This window comes from Coniosporium apollinis (assembly GCF_000281105.1).
Source record: "Coniosporium apollinis CBS 100218 chromosome Unknown supercont1.72, whole genome shotgun sequence".
In the NCBI taxonomy this organism is placed as follows: domain Eukaryota; kingdom Fungi; phylum Ascomycota; class Dothideomycetes; genus Coniosporium; species Coniosporium apollinis.
The window spans coordinates 53,447-72,598 of NW_006913334.1; the positions used below are offsets into that span (position 1 = coordinate 53,447).

Below are 19,152 nucleotides of genomic sequence, written 5' to 3' on the forward strand. Positions count from 1 at the left end.
ATACACACTGCGATGCTGGAGATGGAGCGCGGACTGTTTAAGTGAAACAATGACATTGCGTGGAATGGGCCTACCTGAACTGCGTTCAGAGACACTCGGGGGGCCTCCCTATAAGCGCGTTGTTTCAACACAAGTCTGGTGACTTTGAGCATTGTATGGCTTGAGGGCCTTGGTCCACGCTTTGCCGTGCTGCGGAGAGTCAGGGGTTTGACCGAGCTCAGAAGAGTATTTGGTATCTGAAACAACTGATTAGTTGTATGTGCGACAGCTTGGTCTCGTGCTCACCTTTTCAGCGCTGCCTCCAAAGAGGTAGCGTTCAGTTCAGCATCGTCTGGAATTTCGTCCACAACCGGGACCAATCCAGCGAATTTCTCTCCTCCTCTGTACGCAAGCACAGCAGGCACGCCCGCGCCCTCCATTTCCGCCTCCTCAAAGTCCAGCTTGACGAAGCGCGTGGTCGGATGCTTCCTCGCGAGCACCCTCACACAATCCTCCACCATCTCGCTGATCTCGGACTGTAACGCTACGGGTCAGCTGCTGCGCCCAACTTCCCGTGTGACACTGCCACCAAAACGTAGTGTATCCTACCATATCATCACAAATGAACACCACCACCACAGTCCCCGCCCCACTCCCCTCCACAGCCTCCAAATACCCCTCCCCATCCACCTCCACCAGACTCCCAAACACCGTCCTCCTCTTCCCCTCCCTCGACCTCGATCTTGACCCTCCCTGCCCAGGCCGCTGCAACTCCCTCAGCCGCTGCTGCCTCCACCGTTCCATGAAGTCTCCGCTCCCCTCCTCGTCCTCTTCTTCACTCCCCAACAGCCCCTCCTCCTCCCATCCCGCCCCATCAAACTCCGCCGTCTTCTGCGCCCGTGCAGGTGGAGCAGTATACCGCCCCGCCCGTCTCGCCGCCTCAAACGCCTGCGCATCCGCTATCACGCCCTTGGGCCCCGTGTTCGCCCCAGAGCGTAGGCGGGGCACGAAGTCGCGCGAGCGGGTGTCGTTGGGTAAGGGTTCGGCGTCGAGGTCGTCGTTTTCGTAGAAGTGTTCGGGCTCGGGTGAGGGCGAGGGCGAGGGGGAGGCTGAGTCTTCGGGGTGGGCGCGGGAGGCCGACTTCTCGGAGAAGAGGGCGTCGAATTCTTGTTGGGCGGCTGACATCGTGGAGGTCGAGGGAGAGAAGATGATGTTGTTGGCGGGGGCGCGGATAGTGGGCGGGATAATGTACGGATGCGTGCGTGTTACAATGTGCTGAAGGGGGCCGCCTTAGCGGGCTTGTAAGGTGAATGTTTTGCACGGGAAGAAGTTATGGCAATACAGTCATCAAAACGGAGAGGCCACAAGAGGTGCGTGGTGAAGCGGAAAATGTCCCCGCGAGTCAGGCCTCGGGGTGATCCCACAGTCCCTTGCAGTAGCGTGGATCTACCTCAGGGCTGCGAGCCATCTGTACCAAAGATTTTGTGACTCTCGTCTAGCGCCAAAGATCCATGAACCGATCATGCGGCTGAACGGGGGTTTCCATCTGAGGATGTGGACCTGATATGCCCGTACTGCATTATGAGCACCCGCAAAATCCAGTGTTCCAGTAGCATTGTTTTGAGTGGTGATAAGCATATCGAGCACCCTGGTCCTGAAGCTGTAGGAGTGTTCTTCAGGCAACTGTGGAGCATGGTCGGTACAATCCATCACGTCATGGGTTTACGGAGATGTACCACGTATGGTGACAGGTGTCGATGCAAGCTTCGATATCCAGGCACAGGGCACCTCAAGAGATGGATACATGGCCAAGGCATATACTGCTTTCAGCTAGATAAAGGTCTCGCGTCCGTCAGGACTAGTGCATCAAGACGCAGTGTTGTATTCCTGCTGCCTGGTGTTTGGGTCAAGGCTGATACGCTTCACGTGAATTCAGACTGTCTTATAGCGTGAAACCCAACGGCCAGCAAGTCAAGCTCTGTAGGGAATCAATTACCACGCACACAAACCTTCCTTCCCGGCGCATAGTCGGCTCTTTAAAGTGCCTGCAACGGACAAGCCAGGGCTTTTTAGGCTGGCATTAAACGATGAAGCATGCGGAATTTGGTTAGAGCCGAATGCATTAAAAAATAGCCATGAAAGCGGCATTAGGGCGAAGAATCATACGGTAACTGCTAGTGTTTGCTAGATCCAAGGCGGTGAAGACTGAGAGGCCGCCTCGGAGGAAATGGTACATGCATATAGAGATCCACGCCAGAGGAAAGGGCAGTTTTTAGATCGCCGACAGCACTAAGTCAAAGCGAGGAAAAACTGTGCAAGGAAACCGAAACGCATGTACTCAGAACAAGCCCACCCAAAACTCTGAGATAATGTAACACAGTGGGCGCCTTGTGTGGGCAGGACCAGGCGTGGCGAGCGAGCTTCTCAGCCGCGAAGTCGCAACCGCTGACATCGAAGCTCTCTACACGAGGCCTGGCTGTAGTGCCGAAGTGCTGCAGCGGGATATCGCACCATGAAAAGGAATTCCGTAACACCGTCTCTGGAAGGCACGCAATGCAAGCGGATGATGCGGGGGATGTGGATTTGCTGGCCGCCGAGTATGATCCCATAATGGATCTGTGGAGGAATGAGGGATTTGGTGGGGTTTGTTGTGTGCATTTAAGCCCAAATGCGGAGCTGAAGAATGTTAGGCAGCGATACATGAAAGGGGTTGCACGACATAGCAAACATACCATGGAGTCCCATGACCCAGTGCACAAGCTCATTGCATCATTGCTTACGCCCAGACAACTGACGCGGTTATCGTGACCCTGCAACGTGCCAACACGTTCACCTCTCAGAGTATCCCAGACCTGGAAATCATTAGGTATAAAGGCACCTTAAGATCGGCGAAATGCTCTCTTACCTTGCACTCAAAGTCATCGTAGCCAGCGAAGAGCAACCGTCCTGAAACAGAGAATGCAACCGAGGTAATACCACAGACGGGTTCGCCGATCTGCAGTGCCACGTGTCAGCTTGCTTGCGTTACCGGTTTGCATATGCGATGCTTTGAGGGCTGTGAGGCAAAAGCGGTCATACCGTATAGCTCTGGAGCTCCCTATCCGCGCGGATATCGAACAGCCGGCACGATGCGTCATCGGATCCGGTACCAAAAGCATTGCCATTCGGGAAAAATTGAATGGCGTTTATGTCGCTGTCGTGCGCAGCGAACGTCTGCACGCACTTCTGTTGTCTTATGTCCCACAGCTTCGCAAAGGCGTCGCAAGCACCAGAGACGAACTGATTGTTGTCCAAGGGGTTGATGCTCAGACTCATTACATCCCCTAGGTGGTCGGCGAACTCATGAATCTTGGCGCCCGATTCGAGATCCCAGAGCACGCAAGTCATGTCGCCCGATGACGTGAGGATCCTTCGGTCGCTGATAAAACGACAGCAGCTGAGATATCCCGAATGACCCGAGAGTTCTCGCGCAACTCGTGTCGGACCTTCTCGCGCCGAAAGGTTGTAGATGGAGCAAATATTGTCTAAACCTCCACAAGCGACATAGTTGCCGCTTGGTGAATAAGCGCAAGTCATAACCCACGAAGACCGAAGCGGTATGGCATGGACCTTGTTGGTTGTGTACGCATCCCAAACAATAAGCTTTCCATCCTGCGAGGCGGAGACAAGATGTCGGCGATCAGTGGACCAGTGCATAGCGTAGATCTTCGCGAGATGACCCTTCAGTGTCCGCTTCGTCTTCATATTCAGCCTAGGTAGCTGCTCTACACGTTGCCGGGCGACGTCGCGAACTATGGCAAGGCTTGTTAGTGTCGATAGACTCTTCATCTCTGCAACGGACAGAGGTGCTCATCACATGTTTGAGGGTTATCAGGGTGGGCCTTACGAGTGGTGTCTGCCAATTCATCCTTCTTGCGTTTTATTCGATCCTTCAATGCCTCCGCATCGCGCCTCGCGATCTGTATCTTCTGCTGAATCGATTCAGCATTCATGTCGGCCATCTTCGCTCGCGATTATGTCGATGGAACTGGGCGAAGGGCGCGAACGCGAGTGATGGCGGCCGCAGTGACAATCAAGGGGCGAGGCTGGTGAGGGACGAGCGACCGGTGGACGAGGTGAAGTGCTCGACGCAGAACTCAGTCGCAGGAGCTGAAGAGCAGTCGCAGGCGATGCGCCAATCTGCGCCAAGTGGACTCCACAGATGATGGAGAAGTCAGCGAGCGGCAGTGTGAGGTTGCTGCAGCGTTGGAGGGTGAAGGTCCACAAGGAACGACCTCGTCGTTCTAGCTCCTGCCTCCAGCCGCTGGGGGTAAAGCGTAGCCGAGGAACCTTATTTCCACTGCTGGGGTTCGAAATTAGCCAGGGTGACTGGCCGACGCAGAGCAGGCAGGCGATGGTGGAGAACGAAGGAGCTCAGAGATGGGGCGTCAGACGAGATGGAGGACGTCGGATGAGGATGAAGTCGGACGCGGCTGCTTCTTCAGTTTGTGAGACTACGGGGGGCCCGGGGGGAATCGTTCGTTGTTGTGCTCCCGGCCTTGGGGCCCTCTGGCCTTGGGATTCTGGCTCCATTCGGGCTTAGCGCGATGCAGGGGCGCTCCATGCAGTAAATTACAGCCTCGCCAAGGGATCGCTCCATGTCGGACTCCAGTGCTGTTACTCACGTTGTGCATCTCCACAACAGCCGCAGAGAGCGCCGTAGTGGAGAAGCCCCAGTCTTCAGTAATACCGCAATTGCCGTGAAAGCAGAAAACACCGAACAACTCACATTCGATACCAGACTCGCATCAACACCTTTGTAAGTCCCGCTTTGGCAAGGGACCACTCCTGACTCAACAGCCGGAATATATCTTATGCTTTAGCGGTGACTATATCGATTTGTGTTCCGTGGCCTATGTCTGAGACACGACAGAACGGACAGTATGATGGAGGATGGAAGTGTCAATCTTCAGTTCGCTAAGAGACTCCCGAAGATCGAGGTACGCGGGACCACTGTGGTGGTATCTGCTGATTCCATGTCTTGCGGCTTGCGTTCTGACGCGAATCCCACTGACAGCTACACGCCCACTTGAGCGGCAGCATAAGCCGGAAGTGTCTACACGATGTCTGGCTGCAGAAGAAGAGTATTGACCCGGACTTCGACTTGGAGGATCCCCTCCTAGCGATACCTCCGGGGAAAGTAGACTACAACCTCACCACGTAAGTCTTGCGCTTCCTGCCATGTATTCAACATCTTCCACGGCCCCGAGTGCAGCGCGTTCGCTGTCCGTTGCCCCTCCCTTTATATGGTAAATCTGCGTTCTTAGCCATTCAACGGTGAGGCGAGTGCTTTCTATACATCGCTCCTCCGTAGAGGTCGGCAGCAGACAGACTTGTAAAACGCTGCTGTGATAATGCTCAAATTGGCGAATATTACCGACCCTCAGATGCTTGGTTTCACCGTGAGCTTCCTACCTGCGCTGCGTAGTATTTATTATCGGTTCTCTCTAAATTAGCGTTCGCTCTTCTCTTTATCTTCTACATGCTCTCAGTATTTCATGAAAGTCGATAGCTAGCTACATCGTGAGATTGAGAAGCTTGTACAATGCTCTATCACCCACCACCATTCACTGAGGCTCCTGCGGCTTGATCTAGCATAATTGATTAGAACGGCTGTGAGGAGCGTTTTTGCACTTCTGAGTCGAACCGTCATCAATCCTTCTGTACGTTTATTGATTGTGGCGTGGAACTTGATGCTATCTGTTTTTCTGTGAAATTCCTTCGCCATGGATTAACCCGGATCTTTGCGTCCCCCATTCGTGTGGTCTGCGCTCCATGGTAGTGTGTTGAGGTGTGCCTCTATCGTTTCAATCTACTACGGCCACTTATCAAGCTTCTCGGACTCGAACCGAGCTGACCTCCCCAGCTTCTTCCCCCTTTTCTCCTCCTACATTTACAAATTATGTAACGATGTATCAAGCATAGAGTACGCAACCCCTTATCCACAATCAAAAGCCACAGCTCCTGACTAAAACCTCAGATACACAACCGCCGCCGTCCTCGCTGACTTCCAGTCCGACAACGTCGTCTATCTCGAACTCCGCACAACCCCCCGCGCCATCCCCGACGCCGGCATCACAAAATCCACCTACATCCGCACCATCCTCTCCTGCATCGCTCAGCACAACGCCAATCCCACCAACACTCTCCACGCAAACCTCATCCTTTCCATCGACCGCCGCCACACCCCCGCCGAAGCCCACGAGATCGTCGACCTCGCACTCGCTTACCGCCCACATGGCGTCGTGGGCATCGACCTGTGCGGTGATCCCAGTGTCGGCGATGTATCGGCACTCACGCCCGCGTTCCGCCGCGCGAATAGAGAGGGGCTGAAGATCACGGTGCACTTCGCTGAGGCGCCGGCGTCGGCAACGGAGGAGGAGCTGTGGACGCTGCTGGGATGGCAGCCGGACAGGTTGGGTCATGTCATTCACGTGGACAGAGACTCTGCGATCGCGAGGGAGATCGTCAGGAGGAAGTTGGGCTTGGAGCTGTGTTTGAGCTGTAACGTGCGTGCTAATATGCTTGTTGGTGGCGGTGGATATCCGGAGCACCACTTTGGATGGTGGAGGGACTTGGGCGTGCCGATTGCGCTGGGGGTAAGTTTGCTGCTTTGTCGCCTAGCAGATATGAGAGCTGACGCTCTTGGTAGACGGACGATGTGGGCGTTTTCTGTAGCGAGCTGTCGGAGGAGTACCGCGTTGCGGCTGAGCACTTTGGGCTCGGTCATGACGATGTGAGGAAGCTGTGTGAGAGCGCTGTTGACATGATCTTCGGCAGCGACGCGGAGAGAGCGCGGCTGAGTACGCTGTATACTTCTTTGGAGGTTGAGATGAGACGCGGACCGAGTGGCACATGCCAAAGATGTTAGACTAGGAGAAGGCTAGGCCTCCAGGAGCCAGGGAGATCTTGCTGCTTGCATAAACTACAGGCAGGATACCTCCTTGACCTCGATATTCCTGGATCCACCACTGCTCCCTCACAAGTTCATTGTTTGATTCTCCCATTCTTGAGCCAGTGCTGCTGCGTGGTTGTGATTATGACGGACACTTTCCTTTCATCAGCTTAGATCTGTGGAACCGAGCTTAGTCTGTATACCTCCCTTGATACCTATTAACTTAAGAATCTGTCCTTCAAGTCCGTTCCAGCAATTCGTCGTTAACTTCAGACAAGGGGTCTGAGTGTATCCCATCTACGGACCAACGACACCACCCCATAGATCACACACGGCCCTCATCGCCACCAACGACTCCCATACAGACCCCATCAAACCCTCAGGTCCCGGCTGAGAAGTCCACTTGCATAGACGATACCAGACTCGCACCATGAACTCCTCACCCGCTGGAAACACCACCACTCCAGCCCCACCCTAGCCCCCTCAACAACACCCAGAGGCTCACAACCATCACCACGGCCCACATCCCTGGCGGATGCTTCCAACCGGCTTCATAGTCCCCGCCTTCGAGACCATTATTGAGCATCAACCACTGATGACAGTCCTTCCGCCCCATCACCCGCGACGTAACGTCCCACGAGCCGAGAAGACACAGCAAGTGCTCCCCGCCTCCCTGTTCGTCACCGACGCTGTACATCAGGAGTCTCAGAGCTCGACCGAGCTGGGCGTAGGGGGCTAAGGGCCGTACGGAGGGGAAGCGGTGGATACTTCCGGAGAACAGCATGGCTGATTGGCTGGAATGCTGCCGTGATGCCTTAGTTGGGTTGATAGTGGACCACGCGGAGACGGAGCGGATGTGCACAACGTTCATGGTTCGTTTACTCAATTCATTTAGCGGGATGGCTGGTGGAGCAGTCGGGAGACCAGCGAGATAAAGACGCGCGGTGGGATGCGTCTCATCTTCATGAATCTGCTGGCTCTCCTTGCTGCAGTAGTCTGATGCTACGTTTGGTCCGAAATCCAGCGCGATCGTGATGTAATCAGTTATTGTAGCCCTGCCTTTGCTCTTGTCAAACGATACGGATGTATTGCCGGAAGTGGAGCAATAGATTCGCGTGTGCATCAATGCCGCAGACAGCAGCTCATATATAGCATTATATCCTGTGGATTGCTTGCATTAGGTTACGGCTTTACTCCAATGCTTTGACCGGACACGTTGCTCGCAGTCTTTTCGCTTATCAAAATTGACTAGTGCACGATGGCGAGCGGAAAGAGGCAGGTACATCCACTCTGCACCGTCCTGACAGGCGGACCAGCGGGTCCGATGGAAGTGGAATGTAGAGAATTGCGGAGGGAGCTAATGTATAGACCAGACTGTTCCTACGACAGAGGGTAGCCGCGGGAAGCCGTGCTCGGTGGAAACGTAGTCATTCGTGTTGTGCAGGCCTGTGAATAGATTGTGATAGGAATGAAACATTCTTGTGCGGTGCGAAGGGAGTGCAAGGCGGAGGGACAGGTATTGTTACTACTCGTGCATTAGGTGTTTACGATGACGTTGGTTGAAGACTGTTGAACGGCGTGTATAAGGATGGTGGCGCTGAGGCGGTATGGTGTTCGAAGCAAGTAGAGGATATATCAAGAATTCCTGTCCGTAGTTCTCGGTTAAAGGGCTGTTATTCTGTATGACGAGGACTTAAAGAGCCATTGTAATGAGTGGCTACACGCTGTCCGCCTCGGCTACGGTTGAGTGTGGCGATGCTGTCTTTCACGTCGTAGTGAAGTAGCTGTTCGGCGTCCGGGTAGGACCGGTTTGTGGCAAGTTCTGAATCGCTTTTCACTGTCAATGAATCTGTGGCCGGTCGGTCAGTCTGGTACACGGGAAAGAGTGGAGTGAGGTGCATCGTGCTTGTATTTGCTCTGATATGTACGCCTGTTTCAAGTACTTAACCAAGCCTTACGGATGCGTCTGCATCGCTCTTCGCTCTGCTGAGCCTAAAGCTGGATGACAGTAGATGTCACCGCGCTTGATGAATTCGTTAAGACGACCGGCGTCTGTCCGCTCGATACCCTGATGTTGCGTGCCTTGCGCGGCTTAGATACTGGTTCCTCAAATTCATCATCGTAGTCAACGACAAGACCAAAGCCTGTGACTGGATGGTTAACACTGCGCACTCGCGTATATTGCACGTCCGGATTCTTCGAGAATACTGTCTTACCAGCCGCAAGCTCTGGACGAATGAAGCGTACAAACGCCTTGTCTCTTCCACCTATGAGCCTGAGCATGCTTTCTTGAAAAGCTTCCGCATTTCGAAGGCAGAGTGCAGACAGTAGCCAACCGACAACCGGGACAGACACATCCTGAACATAGGGCCGACTTTCGAGCAGAAGGTCGTAGAGACTTTAGTCAAAATCTGCTCGGGAAGGCAGACGCGTATGGTAAGAATAGGGCGGGACTTGGGTGTCAGCGAGGAGAGAGACACGCTGAGAAGAATGCTTTTGAGAACTTGGTTCTTCCATTCGAAGTCGGCTTCTGTGGCTGCACAGTCTCTGGAGGAAAGTCACTGCGTTTGATCTTACCTGCTCCGCCGTAGGCTTTTTGCGGTCGAACAGCATGAGCCCGCTCGAGAAGCAGCAATAGTCTAGTTGACGACTAGAACTTTGTAGAACTGTCATGTAAAAATGGCAGAGTTCCTTCGACGAGAGGAGGCATGCTCCAAGACGCATATGCTTGGGAGTCTGTTCAGAAAGGCCAGCCACCTGCAATCATGCCATGGTACATACTATTTAGCGCTTACAACGATTCCACGAGTATTATTCCCGGCCTCTAGTAGGTTTCTGCCCTTATCGGCGCCAAGAGTGTTTGTGATGCAGCTCAATTGACAAGGGTAAGTAATGAAACCGCTCCCACGACGGAGCACGGAGTATACTCCGACTATTGAGTATCGAGGCTTCGAGCGCCGTTCGCGATGGAAATTAGTTACCCAGTTAGGTAGCTATTTCGCTCTGCTCATAGCGGTGATTGTAACTGCCGATACGATAGAAGGCGGACCGTCTGCGGAAGTAGATCTGCTGGTGACTACGGGTACCAGCATGGAGATCTCATATTGGGAAGCTACGAAACTCAACCATGATAGAGCATAAACGCGGCGATTAGGTTCATCTAGAATATGAACATTGTGACTAAACTCAGCCATGGCATGCAATAGGCCTAAACTCGGTCGTCTATTTCATGCCTCGATAGCAGAGCTGTTGAGGCTGGCAACGTGAAAAGTGGCATCGGCGATGGACTTCACATTGGACTGGCTCTTGTCGAGGGCGGTGGTCATCAAGCTTCCCACGGATCAGAGCGGAAACTCCTTAGCAGTTGGCTTTCGTACTGGGACCAGAGTATCAGTTGCAGATGCGAACAATGCCGCCCCAATATACAAGTTCTTACATGTGCACGGCTTTCCAGAGTGTAAAGAATGCGGGAACATCCCATCTTAGGGTGGAGATGGCTGAACGATAGGATTCTTTGTGGCAGTAAAGCTGCCAACAGGATCTAACCACTAAATCATGCAACGTTCGCACAATCCGGCTCGAGCGCTAATGCCAAAGTTCGTCTCCCCTTCCTCAGCACACATCTTCGGTCGATATGAATTCTGAGGTTGCGGGAACCGTTGTGCTGAGCCCCATACCGCACGAAGGCATGACGAAACGGGATTCACCCATGCCCCACTGCTGGTTGACAATCGGAGGCTTTGGCCTGGGGAAGATATCTCCGGCGAGCCGGCAAGCGGGTGGGTACAGGTCCTTTCTATCGGAGTCGGTGACACTACCGTCGAGCTGCATGTGAAGCGCCAGGTGACGGGAATCCCACGTAGGATGGTTCAATATCCGTCCCAGGGTGCTGCTTTCTGCCTCTGCACGTTGACCGTTGCAAAGGGGTCGATGTGATAGCCTGGAACAACACGGAAGCAGCGCATGGGGCCACGACGTTCCTCGTACCGACATGCTTTGAGCGTAACTGACAGCTCCAGCTAATTCAGCCCTACTCTGGTCCCGGCCTGACCCGTGAAGCTCCCTTCCCCAGCATGTGGATCCCCTGACGCGTCAAGGTCCAACACGCCATAGCTAGGGTAGATTTTTTCTCCGACGGGCGATCCTTCCGGCTTAACCTTGCAACCATGCTTCTGCGAAGACGAACATCAACTACGGCTCGCACAGAAGCCTCTCTTCATGATCCAAGCAAGCCTCTGACCCTCCCAATCCGCGTCAGCGCTTCTTCCAGCCTGTCGAGCCGCTTCGTTCGCTCCCGATCTCGCTCCTCAAGCACCTCGATCCTCTCTTCCAGCTTCGCCCGCGCCTTCCGCTCCTCGGCCACCATCTCGTTCGCTTGCTGGAACAGGTTCACGCTTAGGTCCTCGATCTCCACCGACATCTGCGTGACTTTCGCCTCGGCCTGCTCGCGCAGATGCCGCTCGTTCGCGAGTGCCACCATGAGCGCGTGTGGATCGGAATTTCGTGTTGGGAAAACATCAGGATCTGGGTTGCCAAGAGTGGGCACAGTAACTGCAGAGGCTGCCTTACGCGAGAGGAAGGAGAAGCGCGATTTGCTCGTAGTGCGGGTTACACAAGGCCGAGCATTGCCGGCCTCAAGCGAAGGCCTATCTGTGTCTTCAGAGGGTTGGCCGGCGCTGGGGAGGTTGTCTCTGGACGATTTGACCTGCTGGAGGAAGCGGTCCTCGTAGTCGGCAATCTTGTCCGCTGGCGAAGGTGATCAGCAGTGGCATTGACGAGAGAGTAAGGCTCAATGCCCGGCGCTCAATGGATACCTTGACGTACCAGCAGCGGTGGCCTTGCCGGTCAGTATCCCAATCTGGGCCTCTAGCTCAGCGACTCTTTGCTGGGCTTCTTGATCCTGCCGTCGTGGGAACGCGATGCCACAGACAGGGCAGGCAAAGGTCTCTACACAGGTACATTGCAGCTCTGTGGCAAGCACAGCCGCTGCAACGGCTGCGGACATGGATGGCACGCTCGATGGAGTATGAAGTGGCCCTGGGAATAAACGGCAAGGCTTGACAGTGATGCACGTCGATGGCAGCCCTGGAGAGCTGCACCGAGAGCGGACTCGGAGTCGTGTCGACCTGCCCAGCGCCGGCGCCGATCCGCCGGCAGGGCCCTCGCTAATAGCCGGCGCTTGGCCTTGCGGGGTTAAGCGAATCCTGGACCTGGCACAGCGGGGGCGGCCCTTCCAAGGTTGTGCGCATGGCGGGCACGGGCACGGGCACGGGCACGGACCTCTACCGCCCAGGGGTGGGTGTCTCGGCAACGTCCAAGGCGTCCAAGGTCCCGCGGTTGATGTAGCTGCTGTGCTCCCGAAGTAGCTTGATCAACAGCGATGCAGTCGGAGACTTTGCGAGTCCCATGTACCGCATGCGTCAGCCCGCTTGTCGGATGAAGCCTGAGGTGCCCCCACTACGCAGCCTCCTCCCGAGCAGGCGGGACACGTACCACGACAATTGGCACGGGATGTTGCGGAGATATTGCTCAGCATATGATCTGAGGCCAGTCCCTGGCTAAACAATGTGGGGTCTTCAAGCTAAGGAGCAGGGAATTTAGAGCCCTGCATGTGGGAGATCTCTCTCCAAAATTGCCAGTTCCAATCTGCGTTCACGCGTCTCCAGGACGGCCTGGCCATAGAGTGATCCATCGCTTGGGTGTTTGGCTGCTCGGTCCGACGTCCTACCTCCGTGCCACGTTCTAAAGCAGCAAGGAGACATCGCACCTCTTTCGTGGAAATGATTGCACGGCTCAGATCAGTGTGCGAGAAAGGCGGAACCACCATCTTATCTGGTTAGCCAGCGAGCCTCGCAGACTGATCACACCACCGCCCCTGCCGCCCTGCCGCCCTGGAAAGAAGCAGCCTCACACTGTACCAGGGGGACCAGGTGCGCTGGGACTAGCAGCTAGCGACAGCACCTACCTTCCAGTACCCTATCAGGTCCTGCTCGTTGTGGGTCGTGATGTCCGGGGGGCCCAGGCCATACAGCACCTACGGTACGAAACGCCGAGCCTGCAGGTGGTCAACGACTACCAGGCTGAGAGCCGCCTGAGAGTTTTGACAGTTGGATGGCAGACCCAGGGTAAGAAAAAGACGCGATACTGCAAACGTACCATGGATGAGTTGACCCCACAACAGGAGGATTTCGCTGTCAGATTGGTGACGCATATCCTAGCTGAGCAAGGATATGCATGGGATGGCTGAAGCGCTTCCAGCTGTTGGTGTATCAGTACCGCGCGAGATCACAATGTGAGCGTTCCGGATCACCTAAGTAGGAAGCCATGAAGCAGCATGCTGAGGCTTTAGACTTCAGACTTCGCCGACATGTGCGCGGGCAATGCTCACGAGGCTGATCGAATGCGGCAGTGGCAGACTGTACTTGGACGTTGCCATACGTGTTCGCAGCTTATATGCAGCCTCCCGCCACAATCAAGCGGACAGACGGCGGAGTGTCGTTCAGGGTTCGAAGACAGCCACATGCGTGCGACGGAGCACACTTTGCTGCACGAAGATCGCAATGGGTCTTTCTTGGAGTACTAAGAGGCTGTCTGTGAACGTTCCGCGAGGGGTGATGGAATCTACAGTTACCGTTGGTGAGGGGAGGGGGTGGCCAGAAGAGCCACAGAGTTTATCTTGGCGACCTAAGCTTACTCGGAAATATTTATGCTTTGCAGTAGCTTCATACTGAAAGCTTCGCGGCGATCCTGTTCTGATGGGGCAGAGAATTGCCCCGCCCTTAGATACGCCAAGTGAACTTGAGGGTTGCGTGCGACGGAGATGGTTCTCGAGCGTGGCACTAATGACCGCAGATGCGCGAAGGTTCATCACTGAGTACTAGAGCAGACAAAGCAGAGTCCAAAAGTAAGCACAATCTTGAATATTGAAGCTTAGCACTGCCTCGATCGCTTCTTGGGTGTTTTCTGACGGCGAAGTAAACCTTGCCCGTCAGCCAGCGACCATCCATCACAGACCCCGAGTCGTTCCGCCCAGGGAGTTGAACTTTGACACATGGGCCAGCCGCCGTTGTGATAGCAGTCACGTACTCGGGACATTGTCAACTGCTTGCATCGGATATGCAGGAGACGACGGATGAGCGTGGAAAGGGCGGGCAAGAAAGCAGTGTGGAGAACGCGACGGTAGCGCAGCAAGCACCGGATAGAGGGCGCGGGCCAGTCACACTCGCAGAGACGGTGAGGCTGGTAACCTTTGGCCATGGCGTCGAAGTTGAGACGAGTGGAAGGTTGAGGGTCCGCCGCGGAGGAGGAGAGAGCTCCACTGGGAGCCTGCTCCGGTAGCTACCTACCTCAGCACAGACGAGGTGCATTTCGTAGAATTACTGCCGGTGATAGCGTTTCACAATCGCACGTGAGATCCTGCCTGGCCGTCGAATCTGGCGCGCATCGCTGTCGGGAGTAGGACGGACGCTGTCGTCGGCTTCTCGGTGGCGACGTTCTATTCTGCCACCCGAGCGGCGCCGGGGCTACCACCGGCGGCGGGAGCAAGCGCCGCACACAACGGCCCTGGTGCAAAGCTCGTGACACTCGGGTACACTGCAGGCCGGGGCAGCAGGGGCTTAGCGTGCCGCGCATGATTGGCTCTCGGATGCGGCCGGTGGGGCGTGCCAGCTCCTGGTGGGGCCATCTGTCACGTCATGGATGGTAAAGTGCATTCTCTCGAAATATGCCATTTTCTCGAAGCAGCCCTGTCGTGCCAAGCGCCGTCGACTATCTTAAAACTAAGCGTCAGAGAGAACTTCGAGGACCTTTCTCCGAGCACGTAGCAGGCAGACTGCACATTTGTTTTCACTGTTGTCAATCACCTCAGTCTCGTTGAAGCAGCGCCGTCAACCCAATTGGCCGGCCCAACACTCGCACAACACTCCGAGCCTGCTCTGCCTGCTCTGCCTGCCGCAGTTCTTGTTCCTTTGGTACATATTCTCTGCCGGGCCCCAGAGTCGACCCGTTCACATCACCTGCCTCACCTGCCGCTTGGATCCAGTTGCGCGCCGCTCCACTGCGCGCTCGACAGACTCACTATCTGCCGGACTGCCTGGCCCAAGGTGTCGCAGACGGAGCGGTACAGCGTCGATTTGTCGCCACGCGGTGACAACGACAGGAACGAGCTCAGCCGTTCTTCCTGGGATCACCCGTGGCGGTGCGAAAGCTTGCGGAGAGTTTGGAGCGGCCGTGCGGTCTGCAGCCAATCAGAAGGCCTGGTCGCGAACATCGAAGACCACAACTGCATGCGAGTCGAAGTCCTAGCTTCTGCACTTCCCCTCGCCGTTCCGCCGGTGCCATCTCCTACCCCTGCAACATCGACAATTGTGACAAAATCGCCTCTGCGAACTGACGGACCTGAAGCTGCTCAACGTCTTGCACCTCGGTCACTTGGACTTACCTTTCCTCAACACAGCCCGTTCTACAACCCACGGTTCTGCTCCGACCGCAAAACAACTCTCTCAACATCGACACTCGGAGCCAAGAGCCGCGCGCCACGAGTCCGCCTGGAGCGTCAGCGTGATCCCTGTTTGCAAGTGGAGAAATCTTTGAGATCGAAGATCGAAGAAAGTCAGAAGCGTGTACAAAGGCAAGCCCTTGTGATCTACTTGAAGTCCTCGTCGCCCAATTTGTCCCGCCGTTCTCATTCTCACTCCTTTGAGCCAGCAATGCGCAGAGACGGCCGACACAATGCTGACTCATGTTCCCAGCTCACGCTACCGGCTAGATCCCTGCAGTCCAAGCCCTTGCCAAGGTCCGTTGCGGATGCACGACTTGATCGATATGGACCATGGTCAGGACTCGACAACTGCGTTCCTACAGCTGGACAACGCATGCCTCTGGGACGGCCGACCAGACTCGGCGCTAGATGCTGGGACCGACGTCGCCTACGGCTTCTCGCCCACTTCCCGCGCAATGCGATTTGATCCACCCATGTACCAGCAATCAATCGCTTGGAACGACGGCTACCTCAATTTGCCCAACGTCACCAAAAGCGTGGCTTGGCAGCAGATTGCGAAACCGTTGCCGCATTTGGCCATCCCTCCATCAGTGTACGCTCGGCAGAAGCACGGGCAGATAACACCACCAGACGAACGCTCTCCAGAGTCGGGCGAGTCCAGCCCATCGGAGAAGCCAGAGACATTTGACGGTGAGGAGGAAGACGAGGTAATGGAGACAGAGGAGAACATTCAGGCGAGCTGTCAGCAGGGTGCGGGTAGACGGCGAAAGTCGACTCAGAAACAAGAGGGAGATGACTCGACAAGCCCTCGTCGCAGGAAGCGAACCAAGCTTAGCAACCCCGAAGAGAATCCTGAAGAATTCGTGAAACGAGAGAAGTTCCTCGAGAGGAACCGTGTTGCGGCAAGCAAGTGTAGACAGAAGAAGAAAGAGTGGACATCCAACCTTGAGCAGCAGGCACGAGAGCTGACAGCGCAGCGAGCTCACCTGCAGGCCTATGTAGCGTCTCTGAGGGACGAGGTCCTGTACCTCAAGGATCAGATGCTGAGGCACAGCGACTGCAACTGCGTCAAGATGCGGGAGTATCTGAGTCACTCCGTCAGCAACATGTCTCCACCGATGTCTTCAATACGCCAGCTCGCGGACGTCATGGATCTGGATCACAAGTCCTCCGCATGCTCGCCATCGGATGTCAGTGTAGCAGAATCCATGCCACTCTCTCGGAGGGACTCGACAGTTACGCTAACGTCGCGCAAAGGGAAGATGCCGGCTGTGAGCCCTACGGTCTCGGTGGCTTCTCTGGGAATGTCGAGCATGATGTCGCCGCGACAGATGCTCTACGGCCAGTGATGCAACAGGGACCCAGGACTTTGCGGATTGCTGCTCGTGTTCATTTGCTGCGCTCAACGACTTGGTCCTCGTCCTGGCTGGGTGGTCTGCGACGAACGATACGAGTGGATCTCTCCTTGGGTTGGTGTTGTGGTGCTCCGATGATGGTATACTAACGGCGTCGAGTTTGATTTTGGGCGGCCTCGTGTTTGTTGCTAAAAGTGGCTGGTTTGCCACGCTTCCTGCGGGAGCCATCTTGACAGTCCAGCGGTTTCTGGGACGTTCGACTGAGTCGTGGGGATGTTGGTGGATATGGACATCGATGCGGAATGCGAGCTTCTCATCCTGCGTTTGGTATTGTTTGCAGCAAGGTTTGGCCAGCGGACAGCTGCACATGGGAGCCGCAACGCACGTCGTGTTGGGCCCTTCCACCTCTTGCTTCTTGGTCTCTTGCAACGGAGGATGTGTGCATGGTCTCTCTGGTGTCTTTGCTTTTTCTTGGTGCGCTGCGGTGGCGGCTTTCTCTCTGGCTTCGATGATGGAGGGGAGCTCCAGGGCTGGTCTCGCTTTGCAACGACGACCGGGTCGGCGGTTGAGAAGCTCATGTTGCTACGAACTAGCACACTCATGTCAGTAATGAGGGAAACGAGAGAGACAACAAAAAAGTGGTAGTCTTATCCATGGTTTGCCGAATAGCAGGGTGCTCTTGTGTATTTGTATAATGAAGTCCCTTCTTGAAATCTGTGCCATTTTCGGGTCTCGCTTCGTGTCTCGTACGACGTGAAGCTTTTCTTGCAACCGAGCCTTCCTAGAGGTGGGAGACGATTGGAAGTGACAGCTGATGGGACCCAGCCTCTTGAAATACCCTCCTGTCCGACGGGAGCGATTGGCGGGTTGTTGCGCAACTCTGCAAGGTAGCGTCCTGACGAAAGCATGACGCCACGGCCCAATGATTCGCGCGAGAGATGGTAATCTTCTTCTGGTTACGCGGATGTAATAGGCGATTGGGGGATAGACCAGGTATACCAAGATTCCGTACTGGGAGGTTCCGTCTTGGTGGGCGCATTCACTTGGAAAAGTCTGATCATCTCTTAGAGGATGGAATGTTGGTGGGCGAAGAGCAAGCGGAGCGCACGGGTTGTGAAGTTGTGGAGTATACTCCGTCGCGGGGGATCCTGATATAAATGCGGTGTTGTTGGCCAGTTCTCATGAACATTCAAAATGATTGAACCGCGTCGCGCTTGCCGATTTGAATGGTAAAGGAAGTCAGGCTGTCGAACCCGAGTCGGAGATGTCCAGCACGACCAGATGTGCGATTCTGTTAAGGATGGATCATGCTCGTAAGGCATCCAGGCACTCAGGACCCTGCGCCGGAGCTGCACAACATGGGCGGCTGCTAACTTTAATAGATGGGCATGAGACTATTTTTGCGCCCGAACAGCCATTCTAGCGCCGGACGAGGCTTTCCACTTGAGCTGGACAGATGACGGAGAATGCCTCTGACCACCGCTAGAGAGAGTCAGATGCGCCGTTTTGGTGACGTTGTGCGACCGCAGCACCCACCGGAGATAGACACGCCGCCGGACTGCTTCATTCTCGCGCATACCGAGTTTGGTGACTGAGAGGAACCTTGGAAGAGAGTGCGCAGACGTGTGTTTATTGGAGAGGACAGAAGGATGAAAAAGAGAAAGGAAACCAAAGCTGCGTCTCTCTCCATCTCGTGTTCATCCACGGTCGAGGGAGACGACAAGACAACGGAGATACCACCGCCGGCTAATCATTTTAGTCCCATTGGTGGGCCTAGACCCAGATCGGATTCGCAGTCAACCACGCGATCTCTACCAAGATGTCGTGAAGCCCTCGGATCCTTCCGGGGTCTATGCAGCGGATCAGACTCGCTAACAGCCAGAAACGGTTAACGAAGGGTCGTCATGGTATAGAACGAGTCATCATACGGCTCAAACATGCTAGCGGGCAGGGTCAAGATCACGTTGCCATCAACGCATGTCTCTCTTTTTGCACAAGACGCGAAATTTCGGTTCACCCAACATCACGCGCGTGTAGTAAATGAGAGTACATCCTGCGTTGTGGCCTTCGCCATGTCCAAAAGTCCTTGACTGGATCAGGCACGCCTTTTCAGCTTGACACTGAAAAACGTGCTTGTTCCAGTATACCCTAAGTCCTTTCACTAGTGGCACTTGAGCTCCAGATACCACCCGTCACCATTATCCAGGCACTGTACAAGATTTTCATAGGTCAGATAGTCTCCTAAAAGTTCATCTCGATCTCCTCCAGAACCAGCATCAGGGGCGCGCAAAAAGGCAAAAACATACGGCAGTAGGTATTCGCTAGTGGTCACCCACCTAACTACTAATCTACCGATTCAAAGCTTATGAAGTGGCAGAGCGGAC

At 55.0% G+C, this 19,152-nt stretch overlaps 5 protein-coding genes across 5 annotated transcripts; 2 read left to right on the top strand and 3 right to left on the bottom strand.

The window, feature by feature from the left end:
* Nucleotides 1–281: 281 nt before the first annotated feature.
* On the bottom strand, nt 282–1,164 carry W97_08989 (uncharacterized protein; the record flags this gene model as incomplete). Its single annotated transcript, XM_007786854.1, has 2 exons — nt 282–515; nt 589–1,164. 2 exons carry the CDS (start codon nt 1,162–1,164, stop codon nt 282–284), a joined length of 810 nt encoding a protein of 269 aa, XP_007785044.1.
* Nucleotides 1,165–2,637: 1,473 nt separating this feature from the next.
* W97_08990 (guanine nucleotide-binding protein subunit beta) lies at nt 2,638–3,980 on the bottom strand (the record flags this gene model as incomplete). The annotated part of the gene is made up of 5 exons (XM_007786855.1): nt 2,638–2,655; nt 2,712–2,831; nt 2,885–2,974; nt 3,058–3,770; nt 3,866–3,980. 5 exons carry the CDS (start codon nt 3,978–3,980, stop codon nt 2,638–2,640), a joined length of 1,056 nt encoding a protein of 351 aa, XP_007785045.1.
* Nucleotides 3,981–4,901: 921 nt separating this feature from the next.
* W97_08991 (uncharacterized protein) lies at nt 4,902–6,889 on the top strand (the record flags this gene model as incomplete). Its single annotated transcript, XM_007786856.1, has 5 exons — nt 4,902–4,958; nt 5,036–5,178; nt 5,885–5,944; nt 5,999–6,617; nt 6,671–6,889. The coding sequence occupies 5 exons, from the start codon at nt 4,902–4,904 to the stop codon at nt 6,887–6,889; spliced, it is 1,098 nt and encodes a 365-aa protein (XP_007785046.1).
* Nucleotides 6,890–11,129: 4,240 nt separating this feature from the next.
* On the bottom strand, nt 11,130–11,918 carry W97_08992 (uncharacterized protein; the record flags this gene model as incomplete). Its single annotated transcript, XM_007786857.1, has 2 exons — nt 11,130–11,659; nt 11,738–11,918. The coding sequence occupies 2 exons, from the start codon at nt 11,916–11,918 to the stop codon at nt 11,130–11,132; spliced, it is 711 nt and encodes a 236-aa protein (XP_007785047.1).
* A 3,818-nt stretch (nt 11,919–15,736) lies between these two features.
* W97_08993 (uncharacterized protein) lies at nt 15,737–16,762 on the top strand (the record flags this gene model as incomplete). The annotated part of the gene is made up of 1 exon (XM_007786858.1): nt 15,737–16,762. One exon carries the CDS (start codon nt 15,737–15,739, stop codon nt 16,760–16,762), a length of 1,026 nt encoding a protein of 341 aa, XP_007785048.1.
* Between the last annotated feature and the right edge of the window lie 2,390 nt (nt 16,763–19,152).